The sequence below is a fragment of the Zingiber officinale genome, chromosome 5B (genome assembly GCF_018446385.1).
Source record: "Zingiber officinale cultivar Zhangliang chromosome 5B, Zo_v1.1, whole genome shotgun sequence".
Taxonomy (NCBI): Eukaryota; Viridiplantae; Streptophyta; class Magnoliopsida; order Zingiberales; family Zingiberaceae; genus Zingiber; species Zingiber officinale.
The window spans coordinates 91523008-91547361 of NC_055995.1; the positions used below are offsets into that span (position 1 = coordinate 91523008).

At 38.4% G+C, this 24354-nt stretch overlaps 2 protein-coding genes and 1 long non-coding RNA gene across 3 annotated transcripts in view; 1 reads left to right on the plus strand and 2 right to left on the minus strand.

Moving 5' to 3' along the window:
- Positions 1 to 5551: 5551 nt before the first annotated feature.
- On the plus strand, positions 5552 to 13023 carry LOC121986830 (receptor-like protein EIX2). The gene is made up of 4 exons (XM_042540764.1): positions 5552 to 5655; positions 7850 to 8025; positions 10472 to 10494; positions 10593 to 13023. The coding sequence occupies exons 1-4, from the start codon at positions 5552 to 5554 to the stop codon at positions 12867 to 12869; spliced, it is 2580 nt and encodes an 859-aa protein (XP_042396698.1). The 3' UTR covers positions 12870 to 13023.
- A 763-nt stretch (positions 13024 to 13786) lies between these two features.
- Positions 13787 to 24354, minus strand: part of LOC121984987 (protein PTST homolog 3, chloroplastic-like) — a 36942-nt gene continuing 26374 nt past the window's right edge. Inside the window, exon 11 of the mRNA XM_042538205.1 lies at positions 13787 to 13911. Within this exon, the coding sequence (XP_042394139.1) occupies positions 13819 to 13911 (93 nt within the window). The 3' untranslated portion in view covers positions 13787 to 13818. The remainder of the gene's footprint in view (positions 13912 to 24354) is intronic.
- On the minus strand, positions 18129 to 18435 carry LOC121984988. The gene is made up of 3 exons (XR_006113047.1): positions 18390 to 18435; positions 18243 to 18296; positions 18129 to 18161 (listed from the first exon to the last, which is right to left on the minus strand). It is a non-coding gene; the product is annotated as an uncharacterized LOC121984988 (long non-coding RNA).

The window sequence follows — 24354 nt, forward strand, 5'->3', positions numbered from 1 at the left end:
AAAAATTAGAACTATCATGCTTTTTACCATAACGTAAAGGGGTAGACTCAATAAATGTTACCTTCTTCTTTACCTTGGAGGCTCCCCCTTGACTAGTGCCTCCTTGAGCCTTGACCATCTTCTTCCCCTTGGGCCATTGACTTCAGTAATGCCCTTTTTGTTGACACAAGAAGCACACAATGTGCTCCTTGCTCTTCTTTGTCCCGGGGGTGGTCTCCTTGGGCTTCTCCTTGCCCTTTTGTGTCACTTGACCCTTCTTCTTGGCCAAGTTGGGACACTTGCTCTTGTAGTGCCCACTTTCCCTACACTCAAAACATATTATATGATTTTTATTTTTAATTGAAACATTTATACCTTCTTGTGTAGGGATGACACTTGCTCCTCCATTTGATATTTCTTGAATTTTGGAGGTGGCACCATCTTCTTCTTCTTCACTTGACCCGGATGTGGAGGCCTCTTCTTGCTCCGGGTTCATTGATCTACACTCCCCCTCAATCCTAGAGGTGGAGGCTTCATCATCTTGTACATTGAACAAGGAGTATGCTCCCTCCTTGTTCTCTTCATTGCACTCCCTTGAAAATGAGGCTTCTTCTTGGACTTCTTCTTCGGAGGTTGAGCATCTCTCAACCTCAGAGTCCTCCTCTTGGTCTTGCTCCAAAGAGTCACCCTCTCTGGATTCTTCTTGCTCTTGTACAGTGGAGGGGATCTCTTCATGAAGTTTGGCCAACTTACTCCATAATTCCTTTGCATCTTCAAATTCTCCAATTTTGCAAAGGATGGTGCTTGGCAATAAATTGACCAAAAGCTTGGTCACTTTGTCATTGGCCTCACACCTTTGGATTTGCTCTTGGCTCCACTTGCTCCTCTTGAGAACTTTGCCCTTTGAGTTTGTTGGAGTCTTGAAGCCTTCCATAAGAGCAAACCATTGCTCTATCTCCATCATAAGAAAATTTTCGATTCTTGATTTCCAAGAATCGAAGCTCGTGGAAGTGTATGGTGGAGCCACCCTCGTGTCAAATCCGAGCCCATCTCGGAATTCCATTGTAGAAGTTGAGCTTTTGAATTTCTTTGACTTTGACAATTTTGCTTCAACTTCTTCACCCTCTAGCTCTTCTTGTTATACTTGACCCTTCCGGCGATGATTCCGGTGAAGAGCGGTCTCGCTCTGATACCACTTGTTGGGACCGAAAAGTAGCTAGAGGGGGGGGGTGAATAGCTCGTCGCGTGCTAGATGCTCGTCGTTGCTTGTTTCTTCGAAGATGTGCAGCGGAAAATACAGAAACAAATCACACAACGCTAACAAGGTTGGTTTACTTGGTATCCACCTCACAAGAGGTGGCTAGTCCAAGGATCCACACCTACTCACGCACCCTCCACTAATAAAAACCTCCTTTTCGGTAACTACCGGAGGCGGAGAAGCCCTACAAGACTCTCAGTACAAAAGAAAGGGAAGGGATACAAGAATACAAGCACAAGCTTACAATAAGCGTAGAAAACCCTAACCCTAACTTTTCTCCTTGCCTTTGATCCGCCTCTTGACTTGGAAAACCTCCAAGATCCTTCAAGAACTGGCGATCTGAGCTTTGAGAGCGCTGTGGAGAAGCTGGCGAGAGATCTGAGATGAATCGGGGAAGAACTGCTGAAGGAGACGCCCGCCTGCAGCTCAAATACGACGCAACAGTCGGATCCCGATAGATTCGAAAAATTCCAATCGATCGGGGAGGCTTTGGATCGATTCACGGATCGATCCAGAGCGCCTCTGTGCTCTGGAAAAATGCCTGGATCGATCGCGCGAAGCAGCAGCGTCCCAATCGATCGGCTGATCGATTGGGACCTCTGGATCGATCCACTGATCGATTCAGAGGCTCTCTGTTCGCTAGGAAAGGCCTGGATCGATCCACTGATCGATCCAGCTCTTGGTTTTTGCCCAAAACCAAGTCCCAAGCCTCTCAAACCAACATCCGGTCAACCTTGACCTGTTGGTACATCATACCTAGCATCTGGTCACTCCCTTGACCTGCCAGAACTCCCCACCAAGTGTCCGGTCAAACCCTTTGACCCACTTGGACTTTTCTCTTCGTGCCAAGTATCCGGTCACTCCCTTGACCTTACCTAGACTTCCACCAGATGTCTGGTTAACCTTGACCCATATGGATTTACTCGTGCCAAGTATCAAGTCAATCCTTTGACCTACTTGGACTTCCCAATACCAGATGTCCGATCATCCTTGATCCATCTGGATTTTCCCTTGCCTGGCTTCACTCACCAGGGCTTTCACCTAGCTTCACTCACTAGGGTTTTCCATCTGCTAGCTTCACTCACTAGGGCTTTCACCTGGCTTCACTCACCAGGATTTCCTTCTGCCTACCTTTACTCACTAGGACTTTCCATCTGCCTAGCTTCACTCACTAGGACTTTCACCTGGCTTCACTCACCAAGATTTCCTTCTGCCTAGCTTCACTCACTAGGACTTTCCAGTCAGGTATCCGGTCACTTTTGACCTACTTGACTCTTCTTCATTCATATTGATCAGTCCCTGATCAGAATCTCCCCATATGAACAACTGCACCTGCATTGTTCATGTGTCTACATGTATTGTCAAACATCGAAACTATGACAAACTATGACCAAGACTCAAGCTTGGTCAACTCAGTCAACCTTGACCTAAGGGATATTGCACCAACAGGTAGAAGGACAAGAAACTTCACCCTCTGTGGTCTTGGCTCCCAGGCCAAAGTGACATTTGATCGTTTGAGGACTCCTAGAAACCGTGTTGGTTCCTCTTCTTCTAGTGAGATGCAGTCTTTAAGACACAAAAATGAAGAACTACGCACTCAACTGAAGGCAATGGATGAGAGGATGACCTCTCTAGATCAGTGGAGAGCCGCTAATGAGAGGAGGACTGATGAGGAGTAGAGGAGAGTCGAGGAGGATCGTATCAGAGCCGCACATGATGCGGATAATGATGTTCTCTTTGCCCATATGTGAGCGATTGTGGCTAATTTCGCCCACACCCAGACACCACATGGTTTTGAGTCACAGGAGACTCAAGACCCATCAGACCATGGTGATTAGCTTGCTTTGAGGTTTGTTCAACTATAATTTAAATTTTTATTTATCATACAAGTTAAATGCAAAATATTTTTAATTGCTTTATTCTAATTTGCTCATTTCTAAATATTATATTACTATATGTTTCAGGCGTCAAGGTGTACATATTCATCACGATCATCATCTTCTTTTTGTCTAGGTATTTTTTTTTACATGTAAAATTTACTATACATATATGCAATATTTTGAATTATACATCAATTTGATCATAATCTATTGTATTTTACTTTCTGTAGGATTTTATACAATTAGTTGTTTTTGGAGAATTTGTTATCATGGTATGGATTTATATATTTGAGCATGTAAACATTTAGATTTATATATGGATAATAGATTTCTGTTATTGTGTTTGTATTTTGTTTAGGTTATGTTTTGCTTATATTATGTTTGTTTTTATATGTTTTTCTATTCACAATACTATTTGTTTATTTGTGATATATGAATTACCTTAATTGTGATAGTTAGTGTGTATGTATGAATTGTTAAGATTTGTAAACTGTGATTGTATAGATTATTAGTATGTGTAAATTGTGATTGTATGTACCATCGATTGTGATGATTTTATATGGATATGTAAATTGTAAACAGGGTTGATTCTGAATACAAATGGTCTCTTTTATTTTTTTTCTGACGGAATACTGACGGAATTCCTATTCCGTCGGTATTGTGTTCTGATAATTACCTACAGAAATGACAATTTCGTCGGTAATTATCGACGGAAATAGAAATCTCGTTGGTAATTACCGACGGAAAAAGTAATTCCATCAATAATTATCGATAATCACTGACGGAATGGTCGTTTTCGTTAGTAATCCCTGAAACTAATCTCCGACGGAAATACACCTCCTTCGGTGATTACCGACGAAAAAATAATTTCCGTCGGTGAAGCTGGTTGCGACTAACAGTATACCCGGTGGTATTTACCGACAGAATATTTTATTCAGTTGGGAAATATACTGACGGAATTTGAATTCTATCAGAAAATAAGGTTCCGATGAATATTCTCGCAACAGATGTTTTCACGTCGGAATCTGTCGGTATAAGGGTTTACCGATGGATTTCTGATGAAAATATTCATTGATAAACTCGAGAATTTTTGTAGTGCGTGCACGACAGGTCATTTGCTGGACCAGGCCGATCAAAAGAGTAAAAAAGCCTTCAGATGAACAATACCCGAAGGCGTCTTTAATGCTGATGGAAGGCACCTTCGCACTGTTCATGGAAGGCGCCTTCCATGCCTTGAACGGGATCAGATTTCTTGGGTTGGAGGCGCCTTTAATGGTTATGGAAGGTGCCCTCCAAACCCTTTATATGGATGCTCACCCAAAGCTTCAAAAACAACACTTATTCAAGCTTCTACACATCCAAAAGGCTTTCCAACTGCTCCGAGCTCCTGCTACGACTCTACTGCGAAGTTGCTGCACCCGACTACTGCTCTGAGGATTTTGGATCAGGACCGGTAGACCGACACACGAGCTCATTCACATCAAAAGTTTTGGTAATGGAATTATTTATTTGTACTTAATTACTGTAAAAGAACAAGTGCATGTGTTGCACTTGTTCCGGCTTTCTGTACTCGTTTTCCTCTTCCGGAGGTATCGGAAGAGGCTTTTAGTAGATTATCCGTCGATAGGTCCACGAGACCTGGGTCTTGGAGTAGGAGTCATCGAAGGCTCTGAACCAAGTAAACTGACCATGTTTTCTTGTGTTTGTTATTTTCAAATTTGTAAGTACTTTCCACTGCATGTACTCGTGTTTTTAAAACAATAAAAATAAGTTTTTGAAAACCACATGATTCACCCCCTCTCACATGTGTATCGATCCTACAATTAGTATCAGAGTGAGGTTCTACTCTGAATTGGTGCAACTACCAATCAAGCCAGGGGGAATCAGTTCATTTACAGATTTTAGTTTTTCTCGTTGGGTTTTAACTCGAAATTGGTGCAACACCACTCGAGTTCTTCGATATTTCATCTTATTTCTCAAACTCTGTTAATTCAAGACCAAGTCTTAGTACCTTCTTTAGTCTTGTCTTTTCAGTAATCAAATGGCCAAAAATGAAGGGTACAACATCGTTCGTCCCCCACTCTTCAACGGGGATGATTTTTCATATTGGAAGAAATGTATGGAGGTGTACCTAAAGATTGACTTCGACCAATGGTTCAACGCCACTAAAGGATACAAGGCACTAATCGACCACAACACTGGAATTCCAATAGACTCAGAAAATTAGAATTCGGAAATAAAGAAGAAGGCCCAGATCGACTTCAAGACACTCAACACAATCCAATGTGGATTAACAAAGGAGGAGCTAAATCACGTCGGCCCACATGAAAACGCCTAGGAGCTATGGGACAAGCTCATTGAACTACACGAGGGAACCAACGATGCAAAGGTAACTAAAAGGGATTTGTTTTTAAATAAAATATTTAATATTAAAATGCAGGAAGATAAGACTACTAGTCAGCTACACACGAGGATAAAAGATATCCTCAACAGGCTTTACACAATTGGCCATCAGATGAAAAACCGAGACTTGATCAAGTATGTCCTAAATGATTTTCCTTGAAATGCACTGTGGGTATCCATTGTGGATGCCTATCAAATTTCAAGGAATTTATCTAAATTGAAATTAGACAAACTTTTCTGTGAATTAGAGCTACACGAACAGACTAACGCCAAAATCGAGAAAGATATTGCTCTTGTTGCAGGAACGTCAAGAGAAACCAGAACTAAACCAGAACCTGAAGTCGAGTCTGACCTAGATTTAGATAATGAAGAATACCTGGTGAACTTGGTAAGAAAATGTTCACCAGGAGAAAGAAGAACTTCACCAAAAAGAACCTGTAGAAGATAAACTCCTCATCTAAATCCAACAACAAGATAAACATTACATGCTTTGGATGCAACAAGAAGGTGCACTATAAGACCGAATATCAAGAAGAAGAAATCCATTAAGGCAACCTGGGATGAATCGTCCGCCAAGGAATCAGACAACGAAGAACCAAGGCACAACAACTACCTCGCACTGAAAGTTTCGATGAGGTAGAATTTAATTTAAGCAAAAAAAATTTTAAAATCATTGCATGCTTAAATAGGAAATTAACTATTTATGAAAATCAAATAAGCGAACTAAGTAAAGAAAATAAATCACTTAATGAACAACTAAACTCAACAACTAAATCGATTCAACCTGAAATCCTGACTCAAGTTGCAAAACTCGAGGAGGACAATTCTAGGTTGATAAGTGAAGTACTTAAACTAAAACAACTACTAGAGAAATTTATAACAAGATCAAAGTATCTCGACATGATACTTGGATCATAAAGAACTGCGTGCAACAAGTCCAGACTCGGATACAAGTCCAGATCAACCAACAAAATCTTTATATCCATAGTAAACCAAAATAAAAATCAAAATAAAGCTTGGGTTCTGAAAGCGTGTCTAACCACGCAAGTAAGACTCAATCAATTTTATGTACCAAAAAATGAAATCCTCCATCTAAAATCAAATCCAACTAAAACTAAACCTAAAAAAATAATTCAAAACCAAACCAAAATAAAAAGGTAAATTCTAAAATAAAATTAAATAAATCAAACCTAAATTTAAAAGATAAAATAAGGTCAAACTCAAACAAACAAAATGAATTCAAATCAGATAACTTAAATTACCATCAAGTTCACTATAATTATAAAAGTAATTGACACAAATCTAAAACTTAAAACCTAGCCAAATAACTTAGGGGGAGGCTCCAAATTAGTTGGCACATCCAAAATAATAGTTTACCTGTCTGGGTAATTATGATTAGTCAAAAAGGGACCAAAGTTTAACTTGAACAATGGTACTGGTGAAGTTTTAGATGATAGTAGGTTAAGGAAACTCTGTCTATGCATGTCTAGGAAGATATGGCTTCGACTTGATGAATTTAGGTTAGTAGAATTAACTGAAGCTACCCCTTACGAATTCTAACTGGTTAGACCAAAGTTTTGTTATTAAGTTCAGTGGATAGGACTATTTAGAAAACCTCGAAGGCATGGTTCCTCTAATGATATCCAAGTGACTCATCATACCCCAGAAGTTTATCTGAAGAATGTCTACTTGTTAAATCTAAAGCTAAACTTGAATCTAACACAAGTTAATCTAAACTCTGAAATTTAACTTAACTCATCTCACAAAATCATAGGATTTCCTCAGTGAAAACATAGATCGGTGAGATGAATAAGGATTAATTAAATTTAAATTAAATCAAATTTAAATTAAATTAAATCAATTTTAAATTAAATTAAATCAATTTTAAATTAAATCAAATTAAATCAAATTTAAATTAAATCAAAATTAAATAAATTAAATTAAATCAAACTTAAATTAACTAAAATTAAGTTAAATCAAATTTAAATGAAATAAAATTAAATTAAACGAAATAAAAATTAAAAATTAAAACAAATTTACTCAATTTAAATAAAATAAATCAACAATAAACTAAATTAAACTAAATTAAACTAAATTAAAATAAATTAAACTAAATTAAAATAAAAATAAATTAAACTAAATTAAATCAAATAATATTAAAATCAAATCAAATCAAATTTGATGTGAGCGAGTGATAGTTGCTTAACACTATCATTGATTGACAACACTTCATTGCTCATGAACCCATATAAGGGCGTTGTCATGGCCTGCAACTTGCTCCGATCGATTTGTAGTTGATCAAACATCTTCTTAAATATAATGTTCACAGAGCTATTTGTATCTACAAAAGTGAGGTGAATATCATAGTTAGCAATTACCGCTTGGATGATCAAGGCATCGTCGTGAGGGACTTCTATTCTCTCCAAATCTTGAGGGCCAAAACTGATCTCTGGCCCCTCTGCTCTCTCTTTATTACATCCGACAACATGGATTTCCAATCACTAGGTATGTGACTTGCAAGCACAGTTGGAATTACCGTCGGTCGGACCTCCTGTGATCATACTGATGTCGCCCTGACCGACGTTGCTGTGATTCTCTTCTTCCTAAGCTAACGAGCGTGACCACTTGGCTAAGGCTCGGGCAAGCTTCTCGTAATCTCTTTGTTGGGGATATTGCGGATGTTGGTTGGATGTCAGCCTACCCTCATCATGTTATCCTCCCGATCGACAATGATGGTGGCGATCAGGAAACGAAGATCGACGACAGCTTAGAGGAGTCGGTTGTTGTGGTCGTGGTTTAAGATGATAATAATCGTTAGTATTGTGAGTCGTTGAGCGGTGATAAGAGTAGAAGAGTGGCTTCCATGGTTGAGAATCAGAGAACTTCGGTCACTCTGCCTCCGCATGATGGACTGTATGAGCTCTAGGCTCCTAATGTTGCTGAGCGAGGCCCGCTCGGGGCCCCTTTGACGACTACTGCTCAGCTCTCCGTGACCACTGCCAGCTCAAAAATCACTTCTTTCTTCCTTGCTGACTGAGCCTTTTCGACATTAATGTACTTAGTAGCCTATCCGAGCAGCTGGTCAAAGTCTCTTGGGGGCTTTCAGATGAGAGATCGAAAGAAGTTGCCATCTGTAAGTCCCTGGGAAAAGAAACTTACCAAAATCTCCGGGTGGCCGATGGGATGTCCATGGTCACTTGGTTGAATCTCTTGACCTAGGCCCGCAATGCTTCATTGGCCCTTGTTTCACATTGAACAAGTTGTCGTTCGTCTTCTAATAGCGACGACTGCTTGCAAAATGCTATAAGAAGATTGTTCGGAAGTCTTTGAAGCTGTAGATGGATCTGATCGGCAAGCGCCTGAACCACCTCTATGCCAATCCAGAGAGCATGGTGAGGAATACTCGACATTTTACTCCGTCGGTGTATTGATGGAGTGTGGCCACATTATCAAATTTGGTGAGATGGTCTTTCGGGTCTATCACCCCCGTGCACTCTCCGATTGTTGAAGGCCTATAGTGAGGTGGAAATTGATCATCAAAAATTTCTTAGGAGAACTGCTTGTTGACCCGCTTGGGAGAGTCGTCGCATCGACATGCTTTGCCTTTCTACCCATCCCGGATGGGTGCATTCTTCGAAGAGGATCCCTGTGTCCTTTCTGCTCGACCCTGCTCTTCCGAGGGCGTGCGGAATAACGCCCGGTGATATGAGATTGGTGTGTTTGGTGCTTCCCGAAAGGTACCAGTTGGCCTGTTGTTTGGCTTGTAGCTAGCGGGGTCTTTTGCTCGGTCTCTCGAGTCAACTTGTTGGTCTGTCGCCGACATGGCTTGATCGTTCGGCGCTCGGCAGTCAGCTGTTATTTCTTACTGTTGCTGCACCATCTTTACAGCTCGGACACTTATCAACATTTCCAAATCTTCTTGGGTCAACTTCACAATGGTGAGTCATCCAACGTCCTCCATTTTCACGTTGCGACTATAGGTGAAGTTCCCACAGAGGTGCCAAATATGATTCTGTGTGAAAGCGGAGAAGATAGCAAGCTGGGGACCTAGCTGTGGGGTTGACTAAACGGTGACTCTGCGTGGTCTTGCAACATAAAAGACATTAATACCGAGCCAGGAAGGGGTTCTCGGTGTTGACCCTCCGGCGCTCAAGTCAGTTCCCAGCACAGTGGAGAATAATAAGAATATTGTAGCAAAGAATGTGTTGAATTGTAAAGTTGCGCATACCTCCTCCTGTAGATGAGAACCTCCTTTTATAGTGTCACTATAGTGTTTACGCACGTATTTCAAAGTGTATACACATTTTCCAAAGCATCTTAGGAAAAGATAAGTTAAAAAATATCCCTGATACCTTTTCTTAAGCGAGCACACAAATTTCTGATGTGACAGACTGGAAGCTTCTAAAGAATAGTCTGGTTGTTGAACATGTTCTGTTGTTACTGGCACAAGTCTCCAAAAGGGTATAATAAGATACGCAGCTGGGTTTGTTTGACTTTTCTGTTGTCGGAGGGCTGCCTTTCATCCGACCGACCATGACGTTCAGCCGAGATGAGGGTCCGAGGATTTACGTCTTGTCTCTGATCATCGTCGCTGGCTCCCATGGCTGACCGTCCGAGCAACCATGTCCGACTAGCCATGCATCCTGTTCGGTTCACTACGTCCAAACATTGGATCTATGTTTTTATTATTTTTACGTCGATCTTCCCTACTTTGATCCATCATCCATGGAGCCCTTTTTCATGGCACAATATCAAGGACCAAGTCAAGTCTCTCATTTAATGTGAATGAAATGAACTGCCAATGCTCATAAATTGCTGACAAACACCAAGTCAAGTTGCTCATATTTTGATTGCTTTTCCTGTGAATGAAATAGACACCAAGTCAAGTCTCTCCTCTTTTGATTGCTTTTAACGTGACTGAAATGGACTGCCAATGCTCATAAATTGCCAGGCACGCAAGTCTCTCATCTCCGTGTAAGATCATGACTTCCCCTGCTGATGCTACTGCGCCCAATCCTTCTCTGTCTCTCTTCTTGATCATCACTCTTCTGTTTCCCTCTAAATCCATGCAGCTCTGCATCGAGAAGGAGAGGGAGGTCCTCCTCGGCGTGAGAGCTGGCGTCCCCGATGCCGATAAGCAGCTGCCTCCATGGAGGGGCCACGATTGCTGCAGTTGGGAAGGTGTCGGCTGCAACAACATCACAGGTTACGTCGTAACACTTGACCTCTCTGTTTGTCCTGTAACTGAACCCAGAGCTCCTGCCAAACTACACTCTTCATTATTTGATCTGAAGCATTTACATGAGTTGGACTTAAGTTGCAACAACTTCCATGGAGCTCCACTTCCTGGGTTGATTGGATCTTTGACTATGTTGAAATACTTGCATCTCTATTCTACTGCATTTAGTGGAAAAATTCCCCACCAGCTAGGCAATCTCTCCAATCTTCTTTCCTTGGATCTAAGTCATAACTATATCAGGGAAGAGATACCAGAAAGTATTGGAAACCTTAAAAACTTGCAATTTCTGTACATGTCTAATAACAAAATTGTTGGAGCCATACCTGGTGCCTTGGGCAGTCTCTGCAATCTGAGTAGAATCACTCTGTCTCATAACAGAATAACAGGGGAGCTTGTTGATTTTTTTGAACAACTATCTAGATGCAAAAGCAGATTGACTTTCATCGACCTTTGTTCCAATCAATTGAATGGCTCAGTTCCAACATCATTGGGAAAGTTATATGCATTAGAGTACCTAACTTTGTTCTCAAACTATTTCGTCGGAGTCCTCACGGATGCTCACTTCGTCAATCTCACAAGTTTAGATGTATTGGATCTATCTCAGAACAATTTGTCAGTTGAGGTCAGTGAAGATTGGCTCCCTCCATTTCAAGCCAGTGGAATATATATGTTCTCTTGCAACTCGGGACCCAGATTTCCTTCATGGCTGCGAAACCAAACAAAATTTCAAAGCTTGGACATATCGAATAATGGAATATCAGGCGCTTTGCCGGATTGGTTTAGACTTTCTTTAGAAGGTTCCAGGAAATATATAGCATTAAATTTAGGTTACAATAACTTCGAAGGCTTGCTTCCAAACATACAATTCCAACCAACTGTGTTCGATCTCTCTCACAATTCTTTCTCAGGTTCTATTCCAGAAAGCTTGGCAGCTCAGTTTTTCATTGTGTCCCACAACAAACTAAATGGCAGCGTCCCATTCTCCATTTGTGCAGCAAAGATTATGGAAACGGTAGACTTCGCCAATAATGATTTATCCGGAGCACTCCCAGATTGTTGGGACAATTCATCAAGATTGAGCCTCATTGACATTTCTAACAACAAATTATCCGGCGGCATCCCCAAAACATTCAAATTTTTAGCCATGCTTGTATCACTGCGATTAAGCAACAATAGTCTATCTGGTACAATTCCCTCAGCCTTGCAGCACTGTAAAAAAATCAAAGTTATCGATTTTAGCGGGAACCACTTGTCCGGTGCCATACCGAGTTGGATCGGAAGAAGATTGTTGTCCTTACGAGTCCTTTCTCTGAGGTCCAATAAGTTCACTGGTGCAATCCCATTGCGTCTATCATTGATCCCTTCCCTCCAAGTGTTAGATCTTGCTCACAATCTTCTCTCTGGCCCTTTACCTCCTTATTTTGCTAATTTTAGCTCTAGAAACCACGATCTAGCAAAGCTCAATGGCCTTCATTTGGAGAACATCATCTTTAAAATCTTTAACGAGGATAACATTATCTTAATTGCCAAGGATTTAACACTTCATTTCACTTCGCTTGCTCTTGTCACTAGCATTGATCTCTCTAATAACAATCTCTCCGGCCCAATTCCTAGAGAGTTGACAAATCTCCGTGGCCTTCACTTCCTCAACTTGTCCTCAAATCATTTCTCAGGAAATATACCAGAAAACATCGGGTTCATGAGTCAACTAGAATCGCTTGATCTTTCGAAGAACCAGTTGTCAGGACGAATTCCTTCCAACATCTCTGCTTTAAATTTTCTCAGCGTCTTAAATTTATCTTATAACAATCTTGTTGGAGAAGTACCAGCAGGCTCTCAGCTTCGAACCTTTACTAACTGGTCCTACATTGGCAACCCTAAGCTTTGTGGGGAGCCACTGCAGAACAAGTGCCTTGTCATTGATAACGGAGTAACAAAAGAAGAGGGCATGCATGAAGACGATGAGTATGAAAGAATATGGTATTTGATTGGATTTACTCTTGGATTTGTGTTTGGCTTCTGGGGTTTCATGGCTACAGTTATGATTAAGAAGAGCACAAGAATTAAATGCCTTTTGCTTATCGATAGGATTTGTGTCTACTTTGCATGAGCACTTGTAATCGAAACTCAGTCTTAAATAGGTCTGAATTATAGAATCTATGTAATATTTAGCTTTCAAGCCTAATTTGTGTGTGAATTTTGCTTAAAGGTGGTGAGCAAAGATTATTTATTGTAAATGTTAGATACTACATGATTACGCGATAAATTCACATAGAACATGGGTAATATAGGTAAAAATCTATTATCAAGTTTATTAATTCTTTGAAATATTTTTGAGGTTCGATAATATCAAAATGCTTCATATTTGGTTCAGTAAATTATTTAATTAGTAATTTAGTTGAGTACAATAGATATTTTTACCTTAGATAATGGTATTGTGATAATAAAATGCATTTTTTAGAGGTAATATTAACAAATATTTGAGTATTTTTTTTAAAAAAAGTTATTAAATAGCAGGTATTTTGAAAATTACCCAAAATGTCGATATAAGCAAATGAGCGAGTCGGTGAGGGCGTTGAAACGAATGAAGTATCAAATTTGACTCCTCGGAATTTTCTGATCCTAGATCAGAGTAGCAAAGGTCGTTCCAGTTAACATTTTTGTACTTACTACTCAGGAATGTGAATCATCTTTTCTACTCGGCTTTTACAATATATAATTATCTGTCAAAAATATAGATCCAATATATTAACGATCCTCTAATACCGATCTCACGGATATAAAGAGAGATATAAGTACACACATGTTCAACGGAGCATGGACTCCGACCTCTCTGTTTTACGAATCCTCTGTGCCAATTGTAGTCTGCATCCAGCAACCAAAGAAGACATCGAATCTATGAGTTGAAAATAACAAACAAGAATTAATGCAAATATTTTTCTCAAACTAAAAAGATTAAATTCTACTGGCCAACAAGAAAAGGTTTTAGTTTTATGAGAATTTTGGCTTAGCATCAAATTACCTCAGTTTAGTAGCTAGTCGAGCTGCCTCATTGGCCTCTATACCTTAAGCACATTATTGACTATGCCGCCGCTAGTAATGATTTCTCGCTGATAGTCTATTTGCCAATGGTCATCAACAATAAACTTTATCTCAGAAGAAATGATCAAGCTGTTATGACATATACTGATGAGAAGAAGAAGAATGATGCCATTAACTGGATGTTTGTCAAGAAACAACACGCAAATGATATACAAAAAATATACATCATAGCGATATGTGAATTTTCTGTACTTCGAAGATTTGTAACCGAGTAGGTCACAGTTGAAGCACTCCACAAAGAACTTCTTGCTTGTGAGTCCTCTAGATCCCATCTTGGAAGACTTGGAATTCTTCCGCCTCGAGTTTTGATCATACTCCACCATGTTGGCTTTTACAGAAACCTAAGAGAATAGCCTTCTCTCTGATCTCTTATTGTCTTCTTCGATACGAAGTATAACAAAGAGTTCCTCCACATTCATCTTATTCTGCTTGTGCTTCAGGTAGTTCTTGAAATCCTTCCAGTTGGGAAACAACTTCTCAATGATTGCTGTCATTGGAAGGTTTCACTCAGAACCATTGCTTCTAAGTGGATCTTGTGCACGATCACCTGAAGCTTCTAGACTTGATTGATCACAGTCTTGGAGTCAGTCTTGTACTTCTTCTCCAGGGACTTCCATAACTTCTTAGTCGTTCTCTTCGTTTTATACACAACTTATAGCAAGTCAGTAAGTTGATGATGTAGTTTCTGTATAAGTACTTGGAATGAGTCAATTCCTCCATTGCACTGATGGTTTGACCATCAAGATCCTCAGTATGCTTTAGAGGGTCCTCGATCAAGAAGCAAACTAAATTAAGCATAGTAAAGTAAAAGAGTATTTTCTGTTGCCACATCTTGAAGTTCAACCCAGTGAACTTCGCTAGTCTTTCCCCATGATTGATTGGAACATTTCTAATAGGAGAGGGGGCCTTCACATGTTGAGCCTATTGCATCTCAACCATTTCCGTGACTATCTCAACAAAAATGAATATGTTTCAAGATTGTTAAACAATCAGCTAAAGATATTAGGGAATTTTGGTTGAATTGAAATTACACAAAATCAATGTCAACTTATCTGTCGATATGAACTAAACAGATAATCTCAGGTTGTCAGCCTTGAAAGTTAGGTCAAGCTGCTAGGTTATCCGGAAGATGCTTCGTATCTTCGAATCCAAGTCCCAACAAGTCTAAGTGGCAAGTCGAGTCGGTTGAATGTCAAGTCGAGACGCAAGTCGTCGCAGTCGATGTCGAGTGCAGCTAAGTCGGGATGAGTTCTCTCGATTGGTTGTCGAGTGGAAGTGATGTGCTTCAGTCGGGAGGCAAAGACTTCAAGTGCTACCCTCAATCGAGAAGCAAAGTCACTGAGTCAAGAGACGATCAGTAAGTCGGGATGCAAAGTCGTCGAGTCAGGAGTTGATCGACGAGGGAGATGTCGAGGCCTACACTCCATATAGTTTCCTTGAACTAGATTTGCCCCACACTTTCGGCTATGCTTCGAGATTCTCTCGGGTCATTTGTTTCCTACGATACAACGACAGACCGTGATCTCTACCAAGCACTGATGGATTACGGTGAACTAAGATTGTACTTGACTGCTATCACGGGTGAATCTGTCAAGCGGGTGCATGACAAAGGTAATTCGCGAAGTACTCACAGTGGGCAGCTCATTAGCCCAACATTCTTAGGTTAACCACTCATTAAGGAAAATTTGTCTGTTAATTTGCCAAAGTTGAGACTCGATCCTTAGATGTCTAGAAAATTGAGAAGATACCCTGTCGTTGCACTATTGCTCAAGGGCTTGTTAAACATATATTGAAGAATAAGAATTAAGCCATTAAATTGATGTTTGTCAATAAGCAACACCAATAATGCGTTGGGAATACAATCAATGTTCTATATTGGAAATACATGAACATGATAAGTTTAAAAGATGAAAGATATCTTAATTGGTATGAAGCCTTTTAGGTAGAGTCCAAAAATAAATCTATAAGTGTGTAGGCTCAAAGTGGACAATATCGTATCATTGTGGAAATATATGAATTCTTTTGATCATAACAAGTGATATCAAAGTCATGGTTCAGATCAGATGCCATGTGGAGTGACATTAAATGAAGTTGAGGGGAGGCCCGGAACAGGTCAAGAGTGACCGGATACTTGTGGGGAGGTCCGAAGTAGGTCAAGAATGATCGGATGAAGTCAAGAGTGACTGGATATATGAGGGGAGACTCGAAGTAGGTCATGAATGACCAGATGCTCGAGGGGAGGTCTGAACCATAAGAGTAATAGTAGTCCTCGTTTAAAAGAAGGATTGTTAGGAATATAATCAAAATCTCACATTGAAAATAATGAATTTAAAAGAGTAAAAATATATAATGTCTTAATTTTGGGTATAACTTAAAAATAAATTCATAAAACTTAGATCTAAAATAGACAATATGATATCAGAGCCCTATGTAAATCTTTAACCACTACAACAAAAACCCTTATAGACATCGGTTTTCCACCGGTGTCTATTTCATTTTCGACCGATGTCTATGAAGCCGATGTTAAAAGTCTGCCATTTTAGATATCGGGTTAAAACCGGTGTAGTATCACTTAACGACACCGGTCTTCGAATCGGTTATTAACCGGTGTAGTATCACTTAACGACAACGTTTCATCAACGGTGTAAAACCGATGTAATAGTATGTTAATAACACCAGTTTTGGCAACGGTAAATGACCGATGTAATATTAGTTAATAACACCAATTTTGGCAGCGGTAAATGACCGATGTAATATTAGTTAATAACACCGGTTTTGCAGCGGTGGAAAACCGATGTAATATGTATATTTTTTAATAGCACAAATTTGATTTCCGAAACAATGAAAACCCGACAATAATAAAAAAAAAATACACAAATATTCACAAATTATACAAATATTCTTCATTCAATAATATCCATAAAATACACAAATATTCACAGATTATATAAATAATCTTCTTACAACAGTATCCATAAAATACCCAAACATTCTTTTTACATCAAAAGCTAGCTAATAGATATCAAAATCAAGGTAGAACATTCTTTTAACACATCAAGGTAGAACCGCACTTCAAATGTAATCTAGCATACATTCAGCCCACTTGAACCGCACTTCATCAATTTCAACTCTGGAGTACTTGAGATTTGTAAACTGTAAAAACACATAAATAATATATTAGTAAATCAAGACCAAAAATCATAGTTGAAAAAGCAGTAAGAGCACCAGGTAACAAGATGAGTAATTGGAATGCTTAAAAAGAGAAACATTCATCAATTATCTCAACCACAAATAAATAGAAAGAAGAATCATAGATGTAAGATACTGATATAGTCCAACACCGGCACAAATTCAAAGAAGAAATTACCTATCTTTGTAAGCTAAAGCCAAATTTGCATGGGCTTCAGGCATAGTTGGTCTGATATTCACAGCACGTATATAATCCTGAATTGCTTCAGTAACTCTACCAATCTCCTTAAATGTGTTCCCTCTATTGACAAGACCATCAGCAGCAGTCTGCGAAGAACTAGCAGAAAGCAGCAATTCTCATGATTGAATATCCACACAGGAAGCAAAGGTTGAACTAGCAGTGTAGCTGTGTAGGTGCTGCCTAGTATCTACCAAATTAACAAAATTAGCCGAAGTATCTTGCCAATATAAACAGACAAAAATCTCATGATTGAATAAAGAAGAAATAAAAGCGAGAAGTGATTTTTACAAAAATTCCACATAGTAAACTGGAATTCATATCCCTAAGAAAAGTTTGATCCAATAAAATATTTTAAACTATATTTGTCAAAGCCAATGCACATGCTTCCCCGCTAAAATAAGAGGTAGTTGCACTAAATGGTCAATGACCATCCATCACTGATGATCCTTCTCACTTCAATCTCATAGCAGTCTAGATGGCATTCTAACTGTATCCTGTTAAAACATAAACGTGCTGTAGCCAACTTTTTGACAAAAAACCAAGCATGATTGCGAGGGCGTGATGGCAATGAACATGTTGTTAGTACATGATTGCAATGAAAAAGACAGATATAGTACTCTACCTGTTGCTTGTATATAATAGCCAAGTTGTTGAAGGGTGCAGATATCCCTGTTGTAACTGCTAAAGTTGCCTTATACAATGATGCAGGAACACTCATCATGTTGCTGCATGAAGAGAAGTTTCATTAAGGAACAAAAATAAACTATCCGCACAGTTGCCATCAAACATTTCTAAAGCTTACCAATCCATGTATATGCTGCCAAGGCTTGACAATGCTTGTGGATGGTTAGGTTGTAAAGCAAAGCATGACTTGGGAAAAATTATTAAAATGAAGTTATTCAACAAGGAAAAAAAATTAAGAGAATAAAAATCTCCAAATTAAAAAGTCACCCTATAATGTCCAGCGTCTTTGAGAGCATGTCCAGCGTCTTTGAGAGCATTCCCCTTTTAATGTGCAAGAAAGTCGATCATTAACTAACCTGGCTCACCATCAAGAAAGATACCACATTTTGACATATTAGACCATTATCAACTTACCAGATTATTGTAAGCTTCAATAAAGGTAGAATCACAGTTGATAGCTTGCTTGCAATGTTCGAAATTGCGCCCTAGGCGGCCGCCTAGGCGCTGTGCGGCAAGATGCCGCGCCGGAAACCAGCGAGGCGGAATCCCTAGGCGGCTGGGCCGCCTAGGCGGTCCTCGGCGGTCCTCCGCGGGCTTCGGCGAGTTCGGCGGGCTCGGCGGGCTCGGCGGGCCAAGCTTTTTAAGGCATGTTAAATCCGTTTTTAGGTATTTGCCAGGCGTTCGTAGGCGTTCGTTTGTTTCATCGCCCCGGCTGTTCGTCTTCCCTAATCGCTCCCTGATCGCGTTGCTTCCGGTAAGTTTTTGTTTCCGTTCATTTTTGTTTCATCGCCCGTTTTTTGTTTCTCAAATCTTCGTCGCGGCAACACCGGACGCATCGCAGGTGTCAGACGCTGCCGGAAACTTCGGCCGACGTGTCGTACGCGTCCGGCGAAGTCCGGTGTTGCTTCGAGCAACGCCGGTAGAGTCGCGATGCTTTTGGCTGTGCCAAAAGCTTTCCGCGCGACGCTACCGGCGCCGCTGGAAGCAACGCCGGACTTCGCCGGACGCATCGGACTCGTCCGGCGAAGCTTCCGGCAGCGCTGGAGCCCTCCCGCGAACCATCGGTGGCGGCCCGTGGCATCCGCCGTCCGCGCCGTCATGCGAGTCGCGAGACTCGCGAAAGAGACGCGTTTTTAGCATTATTTTTTTATTTTTTATTTTTTTATTTTTTATTTTTTTTAGATTTAATAAATTAAAACAATTCATAACTCCTAATGGGGATAATTTTAATAATAAGGTTGAGTTCATAAACCCTAATAAAATTAAGATCCCAATTAAATATATTTAAAATTTATCTTTTTTATAATAAATATTATTAATTTATATAAAAAAAATTTAAATATATAAAATTATATATAAAATTCTAATAACCATTATTAATTTATATAATCATATTTAAATATATAAATAATATATTTAATTTTTTTTAAATAAATAATATTAAATATTAATTTATATATTAACATATTTAAAAAATTATAATAAATATTATCACTTATCACTTTATCAGATTTAAAAATATAAAAATATTTAAAATTAAAAAACATATAATACATATTAATAAATTAATAAATCATATTTAATTATTTATAAATTATAAATTTTATATATTATAAATTTATATTAATCGGATTTATACATATTAAAATTTTAAAATTTTTAATAAATATTATTAATTTATATAAATCATATTTATAAATTTTATATATTATAAATGTATATTAATCGGATTTATAAATATTAATTATTAAAATTATATTAAAATTTTTAAAATTCTAATAAATATTATTAATTTATATAAATCAGTTTTAAAAATATGAAAATTAAATTAAAATTTTAAAAATTCTAATAAATATTATTAATTTATATATAAGTATATAACAGATTTAATAATATAAAAAATATATTTAAAATTAAATTTATTTAAACAAATATCTAATAAATTTTAATATTAATTAGATTAAGATATATAAAAAAATATTCTCAGACTTGTTAATGACTTAATGTTATATTTCATATTTTCATTATTTTATATTGTATATTTGTATGGTATAATTAAATTTTATTATCATATTATGTCTTGTTATATATAATTTTTTTTCCCTTCAGATTATTTGTTATCAATGGCAAGCAATCCATCTTCGACAGCATCTGTCACTCAACCCGAATCCGGAATTCTTAGAAGAAAATCAAATGACATCGGATGGGAGTTTGGAATATTGATTGATCCTAAGAACCTCGACAAAATTAAATGTAAGTTATGTGGAAAAGCAATGTCAGGAGAAGTGTATAGGATAAAGGAGCACATTGGAAATATACCTGGAAATGTATCGGGTTGTCAAAAAGCATCTCAAGAAGACAAAAATAAGTGCAAACGGGCTATTTTAGAAGGGAGGAACAGAAAGAAGAACAAAATAATGGAAGAACAAAGTTGTAGAGCAGAGGTGGCTATTTCCGTAGATGAAGAAGAAGGTCTTGAAATTGAAGGGATGGATCGAGTTAAAAAACCTCTTCCACTTGGCCCCATGGATAGATATGCATCGGCAATTGCTCCAGAAAATGCAGGCTCTAGTGGAAGTAAAGTACTTCGGCAAAAAAATATAAATGAGGCTCTTTTCAAAGAGAGAACTCAACAAGTTCAAAATATGTTGGGAGATGGGTTTATGAAAATGGAATCTCATTCAACGATGTTGATAATGATAGCTTCAAGCAACTAATGGAGGCAGTGGGTCAATTTGGACCAGGATTCAAGCCTCCAACTCAATATCAACTTAGGGAGCCACTATTGAAAGCCGAAGTTGAAAGAACAAAACAATTGCTGAAGAAACATGAAGAAGAATGGGCAAAGAATGGATGCTTGATCATGACAGATGCATGGAGTGATAGAAAAAGAAGAAGCATCTTAAATTTGTGTATTAATTGCAAGGAGGGTACTACATTTTTAGAGTCTAAGGAGTCTTCAGAAGAGGCACATACAGCTGAACTTATTTTTGAGTATGTTGACAAGTGTGTTGAACAAGTAGGAGCTCAGAATATTGTTCAGATTGTTACAGACAATGCCACCAACAATATGGCCGCAGCTAAATTGATGAGAGAAAAATGACCCGGGATTTTGGAGTTCATGTGCAACTCACACTATTAATCTCATGCTTGAAAGTATTGGCAAACTTCCACGATATAAAAAGGTGATTGAGCAGTCCAAGGCTTTTACCATTTTCATCTATGCTCACCATAAGACTTTATCATTGATGAGAAGTTTCACGAAGAAGAGAGACATAGTCCGACCAGGAGTTACAAGGTTTGCATCAAATTTCCTCACATTGCAAAGTTTGATTGAAAAAAAAACTAGTTTAAGGGCCATGTTTACAAGTGATATGTGGGAGAAATGTAAATGGTCAAAAACAAACAAAGGAAAATTGGCTTACTCTACAGTGATGAGCATGAGTTTTTGGAATGGTGTAACACTTTGTTTGAAAATATTTGCTCCTTTGGTAAGAGTTCTTCGATTGGTAGATGGAGATAGAAAGTCATCGATGGAATTTCTATATGGGGAGCTTCTTCAAGCTAAAGAAGATATCAAGGTGGCTCTGAATAATGTGGAATCAAATTATCAACCTATCATAGTCATTATTGAGTCAAAAATGAAGGATAGATTTGATACATCATTGCATACCACTGCATTTTTGTTGAATCCTTATTTTTACTACAAAGATAGTTCGATTGCTCTTTATGAGGAGGTCGCGATGGGGATTTTTGAATGCATGGAAACTTTGCATGCCAATGAGTTAGATGTACAAGATACAATTATTAACAAGGAATTTCCAAAATATAGAAATAAGACTGGGTTATTTGGAAAAACATTGGCAGCAAAAGCATGTGAAAAAAATGATGATACATTTGATCCATGTGCATGGTGGAGTACATACGGTGCTCACACACCTAACTTGCTAAGGGTGGCATTGAGGATACTTTCATTAACTACAAGTTCATCTGGGTGTGAAAGAAATTGGAGTACATTTGAAGGAGTAAGTTTTAAACTTTCAGTCTACTCTTTAATTAAATTAGTTATAATTTTTAACGTCTATACTGTATATTCAGGTACTAACTATCTATTTTTTTAGATTCACAAAGAAAAGAAATAGGTTGGATGCCAACAGGTTGAACAATCTAGTATTTGTCCAATTTAATGCTAGATTGTTGAACAAACAAAAAAGAGAAAAAGAAAGAAATGTTGATGTCCTTCTTGCAAAAGATGCTTCAAATGCACAAGGTTGGATTGTGGATGGTGGGGAAGATGATGAAGTTGAACTAGGTTCCGGGCTCACTTGGCAAATGGTTGATGAAGCAAGTGGAGCAGATGAAAATCTACAACCCCGAAGAAGCTCCAGAGTGAGAGAACTCCATGAAAATGATTTTGAATCCGAAGAAGAAGACGAGGATCACAATAATGATATTGAGTTTGTGTCCGATGAAGAACAAGTTATTGAAAATTATGGAGAAGAAGAAGCAGAATAAATATGAGTCTATGAGATATTATTAGTTGTGTAATTTTGAACTCATTTTGTTAAGACATGATTTATGTTATTTAACAATTATATTTTGCTTAGTGGTTACTAGTTCACAATGCATTGTAATCTTGAATTGAACTATTGCTACTATTTTCCAATGTTCTACTGTTTACTATATGATTATGATAACTTACTGCATGTTCTTTTTTTGGTATTGAAAAGTATGTATTTATTTCAGCATACATAGTTAGATCTTCATTGCTATAAAATTGTTTAAGACAACATTTAGATTTACAAATAACATTGTCCACAGGCCACATGAAACAAGGGATACCGAGGAATCCGCCTAGCGGCGCCTAGTCCCCGCCTAGGCGGCCTAGGCGCTAGGCACTGGTCTGCCGCCCGATTAGCGCCTAGCGAATTTTAGAACCTTGCTTGCTTGTAATACAGAATTGTCATGTCAAGTTGACTTTGTTCATAATAGATGCCAGCAAGGTTTCCTGTGTCCAGATATCCCCAATGCATAGTTGACATAATAAACTCTCTTCAGAGCATAGTTTGCAGCAAAGTTATCCACAAAATCAAAAAGAGATTAACAGTCCAGTGGAAAAATAGGAGTTATTGAATCACGTAGCATATTCCAGTGAAAGTATTCTGCAACAGTAATGTTATGAAGAACCTGAAATAAATAGAAAATGATTAAGAGTTCACACAAACAAGAACTACACATAGTAAATAAACTTCTCTTCTTTTGTATGCAAGTCAATAACAAATCATCATGTACTTCAAAAATCTACAATATCCACAGTTAACAACAAATTAACCATGCTTTTTTAGCGCATAACTTGTGGTAGAGAATAATACCACACAACATCCTACCAAAAACTATTATATGATTCCTCAAGTCAAAGATGTCACAATAGTTCATATTTATACTCTATCAACCTGCATCCACAAGACCTACTAAAACAATGAAGAATGGCAATAAACCATTTGTCTTCCAAAAAAGAAGCAACTCAATCAAGACTTCAAACATCGAGGCCTTGTTCAGACTCCCAACATCATTAGCAGCTAACCGAATCACAGCAATCAAAGCTAACCGAATCACAGTGTTAATGCTAGTAGAACAATTATCAGCTGGTTCGCAGGAAGTGAAGGCTGTTGCAGCCCGTGAACTCCGATTAATGGCAAAAACAGGGAAGGAGAATAGGTCTTTCATTGCAGAGGGTGGAACAATCCCAGCTCTCTACCGGCTTTTCCAGTCTACAAATCCAGTTGCTCAAGAGAATGCCCTAACTGCAATATTGAACATATCTATTCATGATGAAAACAAGAGAAAGATTATGGAGGAGAATGGTTGTTTGGAATTAATAGTATATGTTCTGAGATATGGGTTAACTACTGAGGCAAGGGAGAATGCAGCTGCTACATTGTTCAGCCTCTCTGCTGTCCATGACTTCAAGAAGATGATTGTGGATGAGCATGGTGCTGTTGCAGCACTAGCTGATTTGTTGATGCAGGGAAGCCCAAGGGGAAAGAAATGGGCTGATTGTCTCAAGCAAGAGAGCAGTGCATCCTAGGTAATTCTCCAACCAAAAGTAAGACTAATTCACAAATTCTGCATAACACACAAAAAAAAAGTATTGCAGAACATCTGGAAGCTCACTACTCTGAAAGTTATGTAGTGTGGTCAATAATAATGAAAATCCAGTGGCATCTCCAAATACTCGTTGTGCTGCATTATTTGCTCCAAGGATACACCAAAGTGAACCTAACATATCACATTTCGCATCATTTTGAAGTTTGTATTGAGATCCAGAAACACTTGTTATCATATCACTCTTGAGAATCTCAATTAGTGTGCCTAGCTC